Below are 19,034 nucleotides of genomic sequence, written 5' to 3' on the forward strand. Positions count from 1 at the left end.
GTTTCTGACTCAGAGTAGTCAACTCGCGGCCAAGTTTCGATCTCAGAACCTGGTTTGCATACAATATGAAGAAATAGAGTTTCTTTAAGGTTTCGTAGAATATTCCGAAGGAATCTTACCTGTAAATTGATGGATTCGTCGTTCTTACCAAGTTTCTGGCTTATAGTAGTCAACTCGCGGCCAGGTTTCGATCTCGGAGACTGATATGCATACAATATGCAAAAATATGGGTTGTTTAAGGTTCCGTAGATTATTCCGAAGGAATCTTACATGTAAATGGATGGATTTGTCGTTCTTACCAAGTTTCTGACTTAGACTAGTCAACTCGCGCCCAGGTTTCGATCTCGGAGCCTGGTATGCATACAATATGCTGAAATATGGTTTGTTTAAGGTTTCGTAGAATATTCCGAAGGAATCTTACATGTAAATGGATGGATTCGTCGTTCTTACCAAGTTTCTGACTCAGAGTAGTCAACTCGCGGCCAGGTTTGAATCTCGGAGCCTGGTTTGCATATAATATGAAGAAATAGGGTTTCTTTAAGGTTTCGTAGAATATTCCGAAGGAATCTTACCTGTAAATGGATGGATTCGTCATTCTTACTAAGTTTCTGACTTATAGTAGTCCACTCGCGGCCAGCTTTCGATCTCGGAGCCTGGTATGCATACAATATGCACAAATAGGGTTTTTTTAAGGTTTCGTAGAATATTCTGAAGAAATCTTACCTGTAAATGGATGGATTCGTCGTTCTTACAAGGTTTCTGACTTAAAGTAGTCAACTCGTGGCCAGGTTTCGATCTCGGAGCCTGGTATGCATACAATTTGAAGAAATAGGGTTTGTTTAAGGTTTTGTAGAATATTCCGAAGGAATCTTATTTGTTAATGAATGGATTCGTCGTTCTTACCAAGTTTCTGACTCAGAGTAGTCAACTCGCAGCCAGGTTTCGATCTCGGAGCCTGGTTTGCATACAATATGAAGAAATGGGGTTTCTTTAAGGTTTCGTAGAATATTCCGAAGGAATCTTACCTGTAAATTGAGGGATTCGTCGTTCTTACAACGTTTTTGTCTTAGAGTAGTCCACTCCCGGCGAGGTTTTGATCTCGGATCCTAGTATGCATACAATATGCATAAATAGGGTTTGTTTAAGGTTTGGTAGAATATTCTGAAGAAATCTTACATGTAAATGGATGGATTCGTCGTTCTTACCAAGTTTCTGGATTATAGTAGTCAACTCGCGGCCAGGTTTCGATCTCGGAGCCTGATATGCATACAATATGCAAAAATATGGGTTGTTTAAGGTTCCGTAGAATATTCCGAAGGAATCTTACATGTAAATGGATGGATTCGTCGTTCTTACCAACTTTCTGACTCAGAGTAGTCAACTCGCGGCCAGGTTTCGATCTCGGAGCCTGGTTTGCATACAATATGCTGAAATATGGTTTGTTTAAGGTTTCGTAGAATATTCCGAAGGAATCTTACATGTAAATGGATGGATTCGTCGTTCTTACCAAGTTTCTGACTCAGAGTAGTCAACTCGCGGCCAGGTTTCAATCTCGGAGCCTGGTTTGCATATAATATGAAGAAATAGGGTTTGTTTAAGGTTTCGTAGAATATTCCGAAGGAATCTTACCTGTAAATGGACTGATTCGTCATTCTTACTAAGTTTCTGACTTATAGTAGTCCACTCGCGGCCAGCTTTCGATCTCGGAGCCTGGTATGGATACAATGTGCAGAAATATGGTTTGTTTAAGGTTTATAGAATAATTCGAAGGAATCTTACATGTAAATGGATGAATTCGTCATTCTTACCAAGTTTCTGACTTAGAGTAGTCAACTCGCGGCCAGATTTCGATATCGGAGCCTGGTTTGCAAACAATATGAAGAAATAGGGTTTCTTTAAGGTTTCGTATAATATTCCGAAAGAATCTTACTTTAAATGGATGGATTCGTCGTTCTTAATAAGTTTCTGACTTAGAGTAGTCCACTCCCGGCCAGGTTTCGATCTCGGAGCCTGGTATGCATACAATATGCACAAATAGGGTTTGTTTAAGGTTTCATAGAATATTCTGAAGAAATATTACCTGTAAATGGATGGATTCGTCGTTCTTACAAGGTTTCTGACTTAAAGTAGTCAACTCGTGGCTAGGTTTCGATCTCGGAGCCTGGTATGTATACAATTTGAAGAAATAAGGTTTGTTTAAGGTTTCGTAGAATATTCCGAAGGAATCTTATTTGTTAATGGATGGATTCGTCGTTCTTACCAAGTTTCTGACTCAGAGTAGTCAATCGCGGCCAGGTTTCGATCTCGGAGCCTGGTTTGCATACAATATGAAGAAATAGGGTTTCTTTTAGGTTTCGTAGAATATTCCGAAGGAATCATACCTGTAAATTGAGGGATTCGTCGTTCTTATTAAGTTTATGTCTTAGAGTAGTCCACTCCCGGCGAGGTTTTGATCTCGGATCCTAGTATGCATACAATATGCATAAACAGGGTTTGTTTAAGGTTTGGTAGAATATTCTGAAGGAATCTTACCTGTAAATGGATATATTCGTCGTTCTTACCAAGTTTCTGGCTTATAGTAGTCAACTCGCGGCCAGGTTTCGATCTTGGAGCCTGATGTGCATACAATATGCAAAAATATGGGTTGTTTAAGGTTCCGTAGAATATTCCGAAGGAATCTTACATGTAAATGGATGGATTCGTCGTTCTTACCAAGTTTCTGACTGAGAGTAGTCAACTCGCGGCCAGGTTTCGATCTCGGAGCCTGGTTTGCATACAATATGCTGAAATATGGTTTGTTTAAGGTTTCGTAGAATATTCCGAAGGAATCTTACCTGTAAATGGATGGATTCGTCATTCTTACTAAGTTTCTGACTTATAGTAGTCCACTCGCGGCCAGCTTTCGATCTCGGAGCCTGGTATGGATATAATATGCAGAAATATGGTTTGTTTAAGGTTTATAGAATAATCCGAAGGAATCTTACATGTAAACGGATGAATTCGTCGTTCTTACCAAGTTTCTGACTTAGTGTAGTCAACTCGCGGCCAGGTTTCGATATCGGAGCCTGGTTTGCAAACAATATGAAGAAATAAGGTTTCTTTAAGGTTTCGTATAATATTCCGAAGGAATCTTACCTGTAAATGGATGGATTCGTCGTTCTTAATAAGTTTCTGACTTAGAGTAGTCCACTCCCGGCCAGGTTTCGATCTCGGAGCCTGGTATGCATACAATATGCACAAATAGGGTTTGTTTCAGGTTTCGTAGAATATTCTGAAGAAATCTTACCTGTAAATGGATGGATTCGTCGTTCTTACAAGGTTTCTGACTTAAAGTAGTCAACTCGTGGCCAAGTTTCGATCTCGGAGCCTGGTATGCATACAATATGCAGAAATAGGGTTTGTTTAAGGTTTCGTAGAATATTCCGAAGGAATCTTATTTTTTAATGGATGGATTCGTCGTTCTTACCAAGTTTCTGACTCAGATTAGTCAACTCGCGGCCAGGTTTCGATCTCGGAGCCTGGTTTGCGTACAATATGAAGAAATAGGGTTTCTTTAAGGTTTCGTAGAATATTTCGAAGGAATCTTATCTGTAAATTGAGGGATTCGTCGTTCTTACTAAGTTTCTGTCTAAGAGTAGTCCACTCCCGGAGAGGTTTCGATCTCGGAGCTTGGTATGCATACAATATGCAAAAATAGGGTTTGTTTAAGGTTTCGTCGAATATTCCGAAGGTTTCACAGTTTAGGGTTTGTTTAGGGATTCATAGTTTTTTTGTCGTTATATCGAATTTGAAGTTTGAATCGCACCGAGCTTCATATTTATCGATTTCGATGATGTATCATGCTAAGTTTGAAGTCAGAACCCTCCTGAAGCTTCATGATTCATAGTTTGTTTGTCGTCATACAAAATTTGAAGTTCGAATCAACACTGAGCTTCATATTTATCGATTTTGATGATGTATCATGCTAAGTTTGAAGTCAGAACCCTCTCAGAGCTTCTTGGTACATAGTTTGTATGTCGTTATACCACATTTGAAGTTTGAATCGACACTGAGCTTCATATTTATCGATTTCGATGATGTATCATGCTACTAATGTGAACTAAATCTACTTCATGAGTTGTATGACTAGTCGAAATTACTTCATGACCTATGTAACTAGTTGAAATTCAAACCGGAAGCACAAAGAGAAAGCACAAAAGCACAAAGAAACACACCAATTATCGAATTCATTTCTTATTTTTCAGCTTCATTCTTATACATTTTTTGGATTTTTTTATATTAGAATGTCGATAACAATATGCTAAATTTATTCATATTTTTTTTGATTTTTTTTCGTGTCGAAGGTTGATAATAAAACCGAATACATGAATGCGTATTAGCACAAAGAGAAACACACATGCTTCTTAATCCGTATGAGCATCCCAAAAAACAATCTCAACCGTGAAATTATTTTCCCAATCCGTATGAGTGGATCAAACAAAATCTGGTCCGGCCAACATTTTCATTCACCCACCAAACCCTCCCTCAACCACTCGAACTCTATCTCTTTCTCTCTCTCTTTCTTCCTCTCCTCTTCCTCTCCCCCGAAGAACACCTCTCTTCTTCTCTCAATCTGTCTTCTTCATCTTCATTTCTTGATTGAATCGACCCATATTAGTTCTCATATGCAATTTCCGGTGAAAAACATCACAACCTCAGTCACAGAAACTCATCAATCGAATACCTCAGATCCACCTTCTACAAACCCTAAATCAAACGAAACCCAACTTTAATTTTTAATATGCTACCGATTTCTTCTTTCACTGATTCAATATCAGAACCCCTTTCAATTCGTAATATGCGATTTAGGGATCAAATCTGGATGAATTTTCATATTTGTTGTTGTTGATATTCATGGGAAGTTAGGGTTTTTTTAAGATGATGCTGTGGATTTGATGAAGATTGCTTAAGGGTCTGTTAATGACTAGATTTCGAAGTTTATAAGGAAACTGAAGATTGGGTTCAAGTTGATTCTGAAATCTGTAAAAAGGTGAGCTCAAGATTAAAGATGGTGAAGAATCAGAGGAGAAGAATTTAAGATTCTCAGGAGTGAGGGTTTGAGAGTAAAGTTGCGGGTTTCACTCGATTTGATTGTTGTTGTAGCCAAGAACAAAAAATCCAGGGTTTGATTGAGATATGGGTTATGGCTTGAATGAATTTGAGCTGATGAATTGAACCGAGATAGAAGAGATGGTAGTGGATTTGATTGCAGAAGGCGGTGCTGTGTTTTATACCAATTGTTTTTATGGGAAAGAGGACTAGCTTGGAGTTGAGATCGATGGGGGTTTCATATTTGTTTAGTCAAGAACAAAAGATGAAGAAGATACATCTACTGAGAAGGTAGATTTGTCATGATCTCAAGAACAAGAGTAGGATTAAGTTTGTGAAACCGAAATAGAGTGAATTTGAAGTATGGTTAGGCCAGGCGAAGCTCCAGAATGTGATGCTGTGTGAGTTGTAAGAAATATTGCAGAGCTGAAGAACAATGTGTTGGTGGTGTTAATTCACAACAAAGATGAAGTCCAGATGGTAGTGGTGATTTATTATGATTAGATTCTGGTGGTGCTGTGTTGTTGTATGCAGTGAAAGAAGGATGCGTTTGGTTTGTTTATGATGTTACCTGTGAGAACAACACTGAAAGATGGAAGAAGATGATGGACTGAACCTGTTGGTATGAGGAATGGTGGAGGTATGCATGGATGGTGATTGAAGTGATGAGCATTTAGAACTGAACTGGTGGACTGGTGTGTACTTGGAGATGCTGGTGCCATGAATTGAAGAAAAATGAGTTGCCAGGGCAGTGTAGAATGGGTGCAATGGAATTCAGATGAGCAATACAAGAAGTTGTTGTTGCTGGCATTTGTATAAGTGCAATTTTGGTGTCTTCCATGGTGATGGAAAGCTGGTGTTGCAGGTGATGTTGCAATGGAATTGGAATGGGTATTTGCAGTGAGGTTGTATCTGCAGTTGAAGATGTGTATGTTGCTTATGAACACAAGTTGCAATGATGGTTAATGGGTGAGCGGAATGTATAGCTTCGCTTGGCCGGTCTCAGCAATCTTCGCAACCAGTCGGTATAATTCTTCAAGACCCTTGTGATTTTTGTTTTCTTACTTTTCAGTTTCTATTCCCTTGGAAATGACTTATTACCCTTGAGTTTGGGTGGTGGAGTCACTTTTCTTACTAATTTGTGCCTTTAAGCTTATGAAATTTGCTATGATTAATAATTGTGGTTAAACCAGGTACTTTATCGGTACAAACTGAAGAAAAAAATAAATATATTTTCGTCGAAGCTTATATACCTTGTTGTTTGGTTTATTCTTACAGGAACCATGAGGGAAATAACTCCCTACTACGGTGGAGTACAGGGTCTTCGTGACCGTACATCACAAAACCCACTTACACTCAATCAGTTTCATACATATACAAACAAGGGTTGCCATACCCTCCATACGGGTGAGTCATGCTTCCTCAAACATGGTTTTATCTTTAATTCTGACTCGTGGATTTCATTTAGTTTGATTAAATTGCCTCTCATGTGATGTATCATGTTATTGAGTTTTGTAAGAAGTTTTATCACTCGTACTTAAGCTGTACATGTTTCTTAACGTGGACAGGGAACATGCGCCTTCAATCATTTTCATGGACTAAATTGACAGTATTGGATCAGCTCGTATGGAATGTGGAACTGGTAATGGTGATAGTGAAGTGCAAAGGACCATGCTTGAGCTGCTTAATTAGCTGGATGGATTTGAAGAATCAAACAAGATCAAGGTATGCTCAATAGTTCTATGATGCGTTGGGCCTTCGTAAGAAATCGATTAATATTGTAGCATAAAGTTTGATATTTCTCCTTGGTGCTTATTTATTACAACTCAATACGTAATTTTTACAGTTTCTGATGGCTACAAATGGGACTGGTATTCTGGATACATCACTCCTAAGGCCTGGACGTATTGACAGGAAGATTGAGTTTCCAAATCCCAACGAGGAGGTATGTAATACGTTCACCTTAAGTAGTGTTCACCTCCTGAATCATTGTGATCTTGTGTGATGGGATTAATAGTTGTTTTTTTCATGATACTATGCCCATCATTTAGTTGTTTGATAATATTACAGCAGTAGATTTTTTGGGTAAAACAACTTTGTAGCTGAAATTGTAAATCTGAAAATTCTGTAAATAATGTGTTCTGATTCAGTTTTCATGATTTACTCTTAGCCAGCGTCTCATGATTTTTATTTCACATCTTCTTGTAGTCTCGATGGGATATTTTGAAAATCCACTCAAGGAGAATGAACTTGATGCGTGGAATTGATCTGAAGAAGATAGTAGAGAATATGGGTGGGGCATCTGGCGAGAACTGAAGGTTTGTTACTACCCCGTATTTTCATTTTTGATAAATTTTTTGTTGTTATATCCTGTAAATATTATCTGTATCAACCGGGATCCTCTCTGTTTTGCAATTCACTCCTTAGTCCTTAGCAATGCGGAAGCACAATCTTATGTTTTGAAGACAAGGCAATACCATTATTAAGATATTGCCTAACCTTAACATTATAAGATATGTGTTGGATATGATATGCATTGGATATGATATGTGTTGGCAACGGAAAACTTAAGTTCATCACCTAATTATAACATGCTAACTATTTGCTATAATGCAATGATTGCCTTGTTAAAGTTTGGCATTGGGTTTGCACTTGCAGGGTGAAGGTTTAAATCTTTGTCGGACTGATGACCTTGCAAGTACTTTTTAAACTGACGAGCCTACATTGTGTGTGTGATTACTCCTCATGTGGATGATGCTCATGCCTACATGCCGACTTCAGAGTTCAAGTATGTTAGTGATGCTGTCGAATAGTGTTCTCATAGACATCTTAATCTTCATAATATTTTTGGAGTCAACTTTTTGTAACAAACATCTATATTACTGCCATTTTTTGGATGTGTGTGTTTAACACTGGTATGATAACTTGAATGAATGTAAATGTGTTACACTGGCAGGTTAATATGAAATTATGAATGTCAAATACTTTCGGCAATTCGGTTTCAACTATAATTTTTTTTTTCAAAATAGTTATATGCACACAACTTCTAATAAGAGTTGTGTTCCATATTTCAAATACACAAACCAAAGGTTGTGAAAGAATGTCTTTACGACATAAATAGGTGTTGTCCAACATAGTTCTACAACTCTAACAAGTGTCGTGCAAATCTTATTCATAATAGTAATAAGAGTTGTTACATATTTCTACAATACACATCCTAGGTTGTCTAAGATAGTCCTTCAACTTATACAAGTGTTGTGTTACATATTTCTACGATACACATCCTAGGTTGTCTAAGATAGACCTTCAACTTATACAAGTGTTGTGTTACATATTTTTACGATACACATCCTTTGTTGTGTAAAATAGTCCTACAACACAAGCAAGAGTTGTTTTAGGCTTTCAAAAAAAAAAATCGAAAGAGAATCACAACTTTGCCAAAATATTGTCGAACCATGAATCACGTCACCCTTTACAACTCTTAGTCAAGTATTGTAGAAAAGCTTGGACTTTCTACAATACCCCATCCACAATGCATAAAATAGAGTTGTTGTAGGGGTACTACAACGCTAATACAATGTCGTCAATGATGATTTTTCCCGTAGTGGTTACTGTGTTTGCTCAGCCAAGGGTGCTTCGGAAACTCTTAAATTCAACATGTCCCTGATTTTACTACCAGTCTGCCGCAACACCATCACTTAGCTAAGAAATAAGACAAAGCTAGGTGTCATCGTCCCTTTTGATAGTAATATTAGTTTCCATCAGGTAAGGATTCTTCTCTTACGATTGTTGAATTTTCCATGGTTGTTAAAATAGGTCTTCTAGATGTATTAGAACTTGATTAACATGTTTATTCACTAATCAGGTAATTGCAATTGGAATCGGGATTGGGGTCATTGTACATGCACTAGCTCATTTAACGTGTAATTTCCCTCGTCTCCTACACGCGACAAAAGGCGAGTATGAGCTAATGCAGCCATTCTTTGGGAAAAATCAGCCTGGAAATTACTGGTGGTTTCTAAAGGGGGTGGAAGAACTAACAGGAATCGTAATGGTGGTTTTGATGGCAATAACATTTATGTTAGCTATACAATGGCCTAAGAAAGGAAAGGATGCAAAATCCTGGACTTGGGAAAGGCTATCAGGCTTTAATATGTTCTGGTATACGCATCACTTGTTCATCATAGTTTACACTCTTCTCATAGTCCATGGAAGCAAAACTTATCTCTCCAAAGAATGGTACACGAAAACGGTTAGTTTATTTCCTTAAAATCACACCCCTAAACCTTATACCAGCTTCGTTTAATTAAGCATTAATGAGTCACCAACGAATACTGCATCTGATGAGACGGAACACAGACATGGATGTATTTGGCTGTCCCAATTGCGCTTTACACTTGCGAGAGATTAATTAGACCATTTAGATCACGCGTCAAGTCAGTTAGTATACATCAGGTATGCACTTGGAAATGTTCATGTAGTTTACCTATAGATTGGACACCGATTTTCCTTCTAATACATTTAAATAATTCTGATTGTTATCTCACTTTTGACATGGCATTAAAGTTTGATCCGTATACTGGGGCAATGGCACTGCATATGTCGAAACCAAAAGGCTTCAAATACAGGAGTGGGCAATATGTGTTTCTCAAATGTCCTGATATTTCTTCATTTGAATGGTAAGTATAGATCCAATTATAGCTTTGTTCAGTACTGTCTAATTTTTCAAACGACTCTTGTTTGACTCCTACTGTTCCACAAGGCACTGCAATTAGGCTGTCATTTCAAGCCTGTCAAACACATTTGGCCTTATAATATTAATTATCACTTTTCTTGTACATCTCCAAATTGAATAAGATTTTTGTTTTTCTTTGAACACAGGCATCCATTCTCCTTGACTTCCGCTCCTGCAGACGATCACCTAAGTGTCCATATTCGAGCTCTTGGAGATTGGACAAGACGGCTAAAAGACATTCTCTCTAATGAGGTCAGTAGTCTACGTCCATAAATCTTGAAATTATGTCGTTGCTGTTGCCATCAGCTAATTTTTTTTTTGTATGATGGTACATAAACATGCAATTCAGGCCTCAAATGGAGAAACCGGCATACCTATAATAGCCGCAGGAGAAAGCAACATACCGTAAGCATCTGGCAATTTCTAAACATCACAACTTGTTTTTTCTTCCTGCAATATGAGGAAAAAGATATACCAGTTAAGTAGCGGGTATTCTCTAGCCACATAGAAGTGTTAAGCATGGGCATCCGAAATTATCAAGATAGAAAAATGAATGGAATAGCTAGAATTACGGTATGTTAATTCTTCAGGTTTTTGCAACTAAAGGTGTATGGAACAGGTTTGCGAAGGTGATGATAGATGGTCCTTATGGTGCACCCGCTCAAGACTACAAGGATTACGAGGTGGTATTGTTGGTTGGATTAGGAATCGGGGCCACGCCAATGATCCGCATTATAAAAGATATTGTGAATAACATGAAAGACAATGAAGAAGACGATCTTGAATGTGGGATATCAACTTCAACTACTGCTACAACTGCTACAAATAGTAGTCATAATAAGGGTAGCATCCATCCTAGGAATAACATGAGGTGTGATTTAAAGATGAAGCGCGCTTATTTTTACTGGGTAACGAGAGTGCCAGGCTCCTTCGAATGGTTCAAAGAGGAGATGACTAAGGTAGACAAGATGGACACCAAAGGAGTCCTCGAGCTTCACAATCATTTCACAGGATATGGAAAAGACGATGCTAGGGCTTCCCTAATTGCAACCATTCAATGTCTAGACCAGGCAAAAAATGGTGTTGACATTGTTAGTGGAACCTCTATCAAGTTTCATTTTGGGAGGCCTAATTGGCATGATGTTTACAAGAGAATCTCCCGCAATCACCCTGATTCACGAGTTGGTAAGTAACATCAATTCTCCTTGTTTCAATTTTATGCTCCATGCATGTTGTTGGTATTTATTTTCGTGTAATAATAATTCTTATTAAAATTTGCATTACCATAAATGAACAGGGGTGTTTTATTTTGGACTACCAGGACCGGGAAAAGAACAGCGTCAGTTAGCACTGAAGTTCTCTCAATCTCTTGAAACATCCACCCAATTTGATTTCCACAAAGAAAACTTCTAATAAATTAAAGTTAAGAAAGTTGGAACTAAGGTTTAACGTGTTCTCAATGAATGAGAAACACAAATAAGAGTTATGTATTTATATTATCAAGATTACAAAGGATACACAGAATATAGGATATACAAAGATTTCCTAGATTACACAGATTTCCTAGATTACACAGATTTCTTAGATATTCAATTAGTAAGATATATATACGTATAATAGGAAAGATACAAAACATCGTGACTTATTCAGTCACGGTTGCTATATGTCTAACACTCCCCCTCGATCTAAGCGGGTTGTCAATGACATTGAGCTTAGAGCGTAGTCTGCAAAAATGATCATTTGGAGTAGCTTTAGCAAAGATATATGCAATTTGATCCGTAGATGAAACAAAACGAACAATAAGTTGTCCTCCCTGAACTCTCTCACGGACAAAATGATAATCAATTTCTATATGTTTCGTTCGACCATGAAATATCGGATTCATTGTGAGATAAGTAGCTCCCAAATTGTCACACCAAAGAGTGGGAGGAAAATGAATATAAGACCGTAGTTCACGAAGAAGAGATTCAACCCACATTAATTCAGCCGTTGCAATAGCTAAACCACGATACTCAGATTCAGTACTGGATCAGGAAACTGTACGCTGTTTACGAGAACTCCAAGAAATAAGATTGGAACCAAGATAAACACAATATCCACTTGTAGAACGACGATCAAGATGGTTACCCGCCCAATCAGCATCACTATATGCTGAGAAACTAAGCTGCAAATCTCGTTCGGGACGCAGAAAAATACCAAAGGTAGATGTATGTTGCAAGTAGCGAAGGATACGTTTAACGAAAATCAAATGAGCTTCCGCGGGTTTATGCATAAACTGACATACCTTATTAACTGCAAAGGAAATATCCGGTCTTGTCATAGAGAGATACTGAAGACCACCAACCAAACTCCTGTACATAGTAACATCAGACAGCAAGGGACTATCAACTGGATGCAAATCAGTGGTTACTGGTTTAGCTCCTTGCATATTGGCACGAACAAGAAGATCCTCAATGTAGCGGCGTTGCGAAAGAAACAATCCATTAGAGAGCTGTGTGAATTCTATGCCAAGAAAGTATGACAGCGAGCCTAGATCCTTAAGAGAAAATTCGTTATGAAGAGTATGCATAAGAGATTGAATACACTCCATAGAAGACCCCGTTAAAATGATATCATCAACATATACCAAAAGAAATATCACACTCTCAGCGGAACGACGAATGAACAAAGAGGTATCAGAGACCGAAGTAACAAAAGGAATATCAGTTGGACCGAGATTGTTGCCATTAAGTTTTTTCGAGATATCTCCATGAAGTCTAGCAAAAGGAATATCAGTCCAAGATGAGGAATCATCAACAGAAATAGTGGTTTTAGTAGTTGTAGTCGGGTTTGGTGTCATGATGACCGAAAAAGATAGTGATTAAAAAAGATGATCAAAAAAGAAAAGATGGAAAAACACGCCCTTGGATTAACCAAGGTGATACCAAGTTGGAACTAAAGTTTAACGTGTTTTCAATGAATGAGAAACACAAAGAAGAATTATGTATTTATATTATCAAGATTATAAAGGATACACAGAATATAGGATATACAAAGATTTCCTAAATTACACATATTTCCTAGATATTCAATTAGTAGGATATATATACGTATAATAGGAAAGATACAAAACATCGTGACTCATTCAGTCACGGTTGCTATATGTCTAACAAAGAAGCTAAAGCCCTTGAACTTAATCTAGGATTATCGCAGCAGTAGCACGATGTAGGAACTGTACGTGTGTAGTTGTAAGTTTTTCATGATATCCATTTAAGTATAGAAGGTAAGTTTGCAAAGAATCCTCTCCCTAAGATCAATTATTTGTACACAACTGGTTTCTTTATTTCAAATATCAGATCAAAAGAACTGAACAATTCTGCTTTATGTACATACTGTTATGGTTCATGTGAGTTAAGCATTAAACCACGATTGCTCTAATTGCCTCCAAGTCCAAGTTAGTAAGTTACTAGCAACTTACATGTCCTGTCGCATACACCTAATGACTAACCCAATGGTACATAAACTAATCGTTGCGAGACTTGTGTAGCCTGCATTTTAGTATCTCTCAGTCATATGTGAGGTGCAATCGTTTGCTGAATTAAAATTAAAAATCCAAACCAATATCTCATGTGACCTATCGGATATATCTCCTTCAAAACATCAAAACTTTTGAATTATAAAATTACCTTATTGATTGGCAGAATTTAAAAATATCGGATGCAACTCTTGCCTGTCTTCTGATATCAGTTAAACGGATATTCCTTGGCATTTTTCTTTATTTGATTGATTTCCAAAATAAAAACAAAAGAGTGTTAATTTATTATATTATATAAAAAACTTTATTACACACTAATCAAAACCCTATTTACACATTAATAATAATCCTAAATACAAGAGACAAAATAGAATAGATAATATCCTGATCCTAAAAGCAATAACACAAGTACCTATTAGTAGAATGATTCATAGACTGGTAATCTAGGTAGATTATGAGGTTGAGAGGGAGATGTATAGGTGCAAACGTGCCGGCCCAGCATAACCCAGACAACAAAATCACGTGTGTACACATATATCTCACTATCAAACACGTGTATATAAAAAGGTTCGTGGAAAGCATGCAGGCCAAAACATCAAAACATGATGCGTCACGAAACACCGAATAAACCCCGAGGAGTTACTTTATCTCATCCCCAAAAGAGGAGCTAAGATCAACGGTGGAGAGAAAGTTAGCTGACACGGACTGACAGGGGAAGAAGACACTTGTCTGACACGAGCAGACCCCTCAACTACCCACATTAAACACTCTGAGCAGTGTATGTGTCGACCAACCTGTGGAACGAGCGAGGATGCCTCTGCGGGATCAAGGGGCAAACGCAGACCTCCGCGTGATGGACGCAAGGACACAAGAAGATAAGGTTCCAACGGTCCCACGTTCTAACCTTATAAATACCCAATCTCCACCAAGAGGAAGGGGGATCGAAAATATCAGGAAGGGAAGGAGAGAGAGAGAGAGAGAGAGAAATAGTAAGGGTAAGTTAATCCCTTAGAGGAGAGAAACATGTAAACCCCAAAAGTCATTCAACTATTCGTGTAACCGTGAAGAACATAGTAAAACAACAAACCCCGTGGATGTAGGCCTTAGTGCTGAACCACGTAAACCTTGGTCTTATTTACATTTCAGCACTTTACATTCGTTTAGCTCCGCGCATGTTTGCTTATATGTTTTGTTTTCCTTAATACTTATATCCCATGCACAAACGCCACGCATGGAGTTGTTGGATGAGGCCATGATAAACCCGAAGGTTTTGATCCAATGAATCAACACCAGGGTACCATCATCATAATCTCTTTAGATGTTAATGATTGATTGTGAGCGATCGGACCCCCTCGTGGTTCGTGTGCTCACAATTTGGCGCTAGAAACAGGGACTTCGTCCCGGTAAAAGATTTATCTTGTCCTGTGATTTCATTTTAATTTGGCATATGATTGCTCTGATTTTATCGCTCGGACCGTATAAATCATTCGTCAAACTGTATTATGTTCAAAAACCCACCTTTGGTCTTCGATAAGAGTTATTGTTCTAAGCGGGTTATTGTTCTAATCCATCGGATTTACAATTTTCGTATTTTTTATACTAAGGATCGCCTTTAATAAAACTCTAACCCGTATTTTATAGCCTGCGGGTATTAATTCCCTCTTGAAAAATTGTATTTCGCCAACTAACCCGCTTCACGCGGATATTCCCGTTTTTGTTGTTTGAAATAACTTATGCAGAGAGAACGTGTTGTGAGTAAAGAAGGCAAGTTTACGCGAGATTTCATTATCAACAAAAGGGCACGTGATGGAAAAGACGCAGGAAACAGGAAAATCCAAAGCTTTGTCAAAAGAAACACCCAGGACAACCCCGATCATCACCCGAAGCAAGCAGAAAGGAGATAAAGCTAAAATGACCAATCGAAGGCAAGATACTGCAGAAATCACTTCACCCTTGAATGTTAATTCAGTTGCAGCGGCGGCTCTCAGAGCAGCAACGATAAAGTACGGGGAGGCTGCGGTAGTCCCGATGGCTGCGGAGGCTAGCAATACCTTCGCCATGAGTCAACTTAATCAACCAAGAGAAAGGGTGGATGAATCCAGAACATTCCAACCCGCGCACCTTCTAACCTTTGGAATGCCGCTAACAAATAATCAGAATCAAACCATACCGGCGGCTCTGGCACCGCAGAGGGACGCTCACTCCAATTTGGAAACACCAGCAACCGAAGCTGAACCCCTGCCACCTTTAGTACAGACCATGGAGGAGGGCGGCACCACGGATGTAGCGGCACGCGCTGGGACTCCCAATCAGGGGTCCAACCAATCACACCGACTAATGGCTGAGCTTGAGGAACTGAGGAAGAACCAGCAGGTTTACGCAGAAGTTGTAGCTCTGTTGGCCAGAGAAAATCAAGATTTAAAGGAGCGGATTGCTCTAAGCACGAAGACCAGCCAACAACTTGATGAAGCAAGCTCCAAAGCACCAGAGCCAAACCAAGACTGTAGAGTCGTCCTAGCGGATAATGAAGACGCGACAAGGAGACGTAGCGTATCCGACCCGGATTATGACGATGGAGAGTCAGACGGTAATGAGCTGAAGAATTTAGAGCACCAACGCGCAATGGAGGAACTACGAGATGAGATGATGGCAGAGATCAGGAAATTAAAAAATAAACAAGGTGGGGGAAGGTTAGAAGAGTTCATGAGAGAAGCTAACTCCACGCCCTTAACGCATCGCTTGGCCAACACCCCTATTCCACTGAAATGCCCTGTCCCGACGTTCGAATGCTATGATGGATCCAGCGACCCTGCTGCACATGTTCGGTACTACAACCGTGTCTTAGCTAGATGGGGTCAGAACGACGCCGTACTCTGTAGATACTTCCCGTCAAGCTTGAAGGGATCTGCGTTATCATGGTTTGATAATCTGCCACCAAACTCCATCCACTCATACGACCAACTCGCAGAGAAATTCTTAAGAACATACATGTACAACAAGACTGTAAACACCGGGATGGATAAGCTCTTTTCACTAGCAATTGGCTACAAGGAAACCACGAGGGAGTACACAAACAGATGGCATAAGATCTGCCAAGCCATAGGGAGCGTGGACCCAGTGGTAAGCATCAACTGCTACAAATGGGGCTTAGACCGAATGAGTCCCCTATTTGTTGAAATTCACGGGAGCGTGCCCAAGACAGAAGGATATCTCCAAATAATTATCGAGAAACACGCTCGACTTGAAGAAATTCAACGGGAAGACCCGAGGGCATATCCGCAGAGGTCTCACCCCACCAATTCAGCGGAACAAACCAATGGGGCCAAAAGGGGTTGCTCAGATGAGAGACCTCACGAAGATAGGAAGGAACGGAGGGATGAACGAAGAACAGGCGACCGAAAATTCGAAGATCAAGTTTACACGAAACTCAACGCTAGCTATGCTCGTATCCTACGAGAGATCAAAGGGAGGGAATACTTAGAGTGGCCATGGTCTAAGGGAAAGCATCCCCCGAGATCCGAGAAGTCTAAAGATTACTGTGAGTATCACTGTTTCAACGGACACCAGACCGAAAAATGCAAGAACCTTAAAATAATGATCCAAAAATTAATTGATGCGGGAGAGATCAAACATTACATACGAAAGGAGGTTACCGAGGACAGATCCAAACGAACCAAACCAGTCCAACTTCCGGAAGAAAACCGAACAATCAACACCATCTCGTGTTCCGAAGCCACAGGACCCTCACTCACAGCGCAGATTGGAAAAAGGTTACGGAAGCAATTCGAAGACCGCTGCGAGTTATATAAGGTCGATGGGATAGCGGTGGACGAACACGAAGAATGGATGGAATCTCCTATCATCTTCGATGCCGAGGATATCGAAGAAGATATGGAAGACCATAACGATCCCTTGGTCCTAACATTACCAGTAGCTGGATGTAACCTCAAAAAGATCCTCATAGACGGGGGAAGCTCTGTAAATGTCCTATTCTATGATGCATTCAAACGGATGAAGCTCCATGATGAACAGTTGATGACCTCTTATCACACCATCTACGGATTCAATGGAGCAGCCACGAAGCCCTTGGGAGACATCGTGTTACAGGTTAACGCAGGGCCCATGAAACTGGATACCCGATTCAGTGTGGTGGACACCCCTTCCCCCTACAACGCCATTATTGGACGACAATGGGTACACAAGCTCAAAGGAGTTGCGGCAACATACCACCAATACCTCAGATTTCCAACACCTGAGGGAATAATGGAGATCAAGGGAGATCGAATCGCTACGCGAGAGTGCCAGTCCACTCAGGATCATATCAACAATGAGCAAGAAGAGCAGCGAAAAATCCGAAGAGTAAGAAATCAAGAAACCGCGAAAGAGAAAGCCGTAGACCTATTCCTTAAGGAAACTACAGGAAAAGGCTTGACGAAAGATGGTAATGTCCAAGGCTCGGAAACAACCAGCGAAGAGCAGAAACACGCTAAATAGCAATTAAAGAGCGCCCCAGTCCTCGGAAACCCCAAGCCTGTGTTCACACCAGTAGAACCCATAAAGGAAATCAACATAGGAACGGAAGAAGACCCGAAGATGGTCAAAATTGGGACCATCATGGACGAAGGAAGAGAACATTCCTTAACCAAATTACTTAAGGAATATGCGGATGTGTTCGCCTGGAAGTTAGGAGATATGCCGGGGATTGACCCAAAAGTAATCCAACATGAACTACGCATCAAACCGGGCACGCCCCCGTTCAGGCAGAAAATACAAAAAGTGGCTCCAGAATATCATGAGGGGGTAGAAACAGAACTTCGGAAGCTACTAGATGCAGGATTTATCAAGGAAGTCAAGTACCCTACCTGGATCTCCAACATGGTCATTGTTCCTAAGAAAAATGGAGGGGTTAGAATATGCATCGACTTTACTAATCTCAACAAGGCATGTCCAAAGGACAGCTATCCCCTGCCGAGCATAGATCAACTGGTTGAAGCAGTTGAAGGGTACGAAGAGCTGTCGTTCATGGACGGATATTCTGGTTACAACCAAGTATCCCTGGCAGAAGAAGATCAGCCACACACATCGTTCTATACCCCACATGGCCTTTATTTCTATACCAGAATGCCTTTCGGGCTCCGAAACGCAGGGGAACATACCAAAGGATGGTCGATGCTATCTTCAAGCCATGGATTGGAGGAACCCTAGAAGTCTACGTGGACGACATGCTCGTCAAAAGCAAGCTGCGTAAAAATCACCACCAGGACCTGAGGAATATCTTCGACGCAATGAGACAGCATCACATGAAAGTGAATCTGGAGAAATGTACTTTCGGTGTCACCTCGGGGAAGTTCCTCGGGTATCTGGTGACGAAAAGGGGCATCGAGGTAGACCCAGCGAAGATTCAATCCATAGTAGAGATGTCGTCCCCAAAGAATCTGAAGGAACTGCAGAAGCTCAATGGGTCCATAGCAGCGTTGGGCAGATTTATTGCACGGTCTTCGGACAAATGCAAACATTTCTTCAATATTCTTAAAAAAGGGAGCAGGTTCGAATGGACCGCCGAATGCGAGGAAGCATTCCAAAAAATCAAAGAACATCTAGCTTCAATCCCGATCCTGCATAAGCCAGACCCTGATGAAGTTTTGGCACTGTACATAGCAGCAACGGAGGACGCAGTCAGCGCGGTATTAGTCAAAA

At 39.9% G+C, this 19,034-nt stretch overlaps 1 protein-coding gene and 1 pseudogene across 1 annotated transcript; one reads left to right on the forward strand and one right to left on the reverse strand.

The window, feature by feature from the left end:
- The window catches only part of LOC113351036, an 18,696-nt pseudogene extending 7,460 nt beyond the window's left edge, over positions 1-11,236 (forward strand).
- Positions 11,237-11,852: 616 nt separating this feature from the next.
- LOC113351037 (uncharacterized mitochondrial protein AtMg00810-like) lies at positions 11,853-12,662 on the reverse strand. Its single transcript, XM_026595113.1, has one exon. It carries the CDS (start codon positions 12,660-12,662, stop codon positions 11,853-11,855), a length of 810 nt encoding a protein of 269 aa, XP_026450898.1.
- Positions 12,663-19,034: the final 6,372 nt, after the last annotated feature.

The sequence above is a fragment of the Papaver somniferum genome, chromosome 2, assembly GCF_003573695.1.
Source record: "Papaver somniferum cultivar HN1 chromosome 2, ASM357369v1, whole genome shotgun sequence".
Lineage (NCBI taxonomy): Eukaryota > Viridiplantae > Streptophyta > Magnoliopsida > Ranunculales > Papaveraceae > Papaver > Papaver somniferum.

Coding starts and splice junctions, on each gene's coding strand:
- LOC113351037 (XM_026595113.1), bottom strand. CDS start 12,662: ATGACACCAAACCCGACTACAACTACTAAAACCACTATTTCTGTTGAT.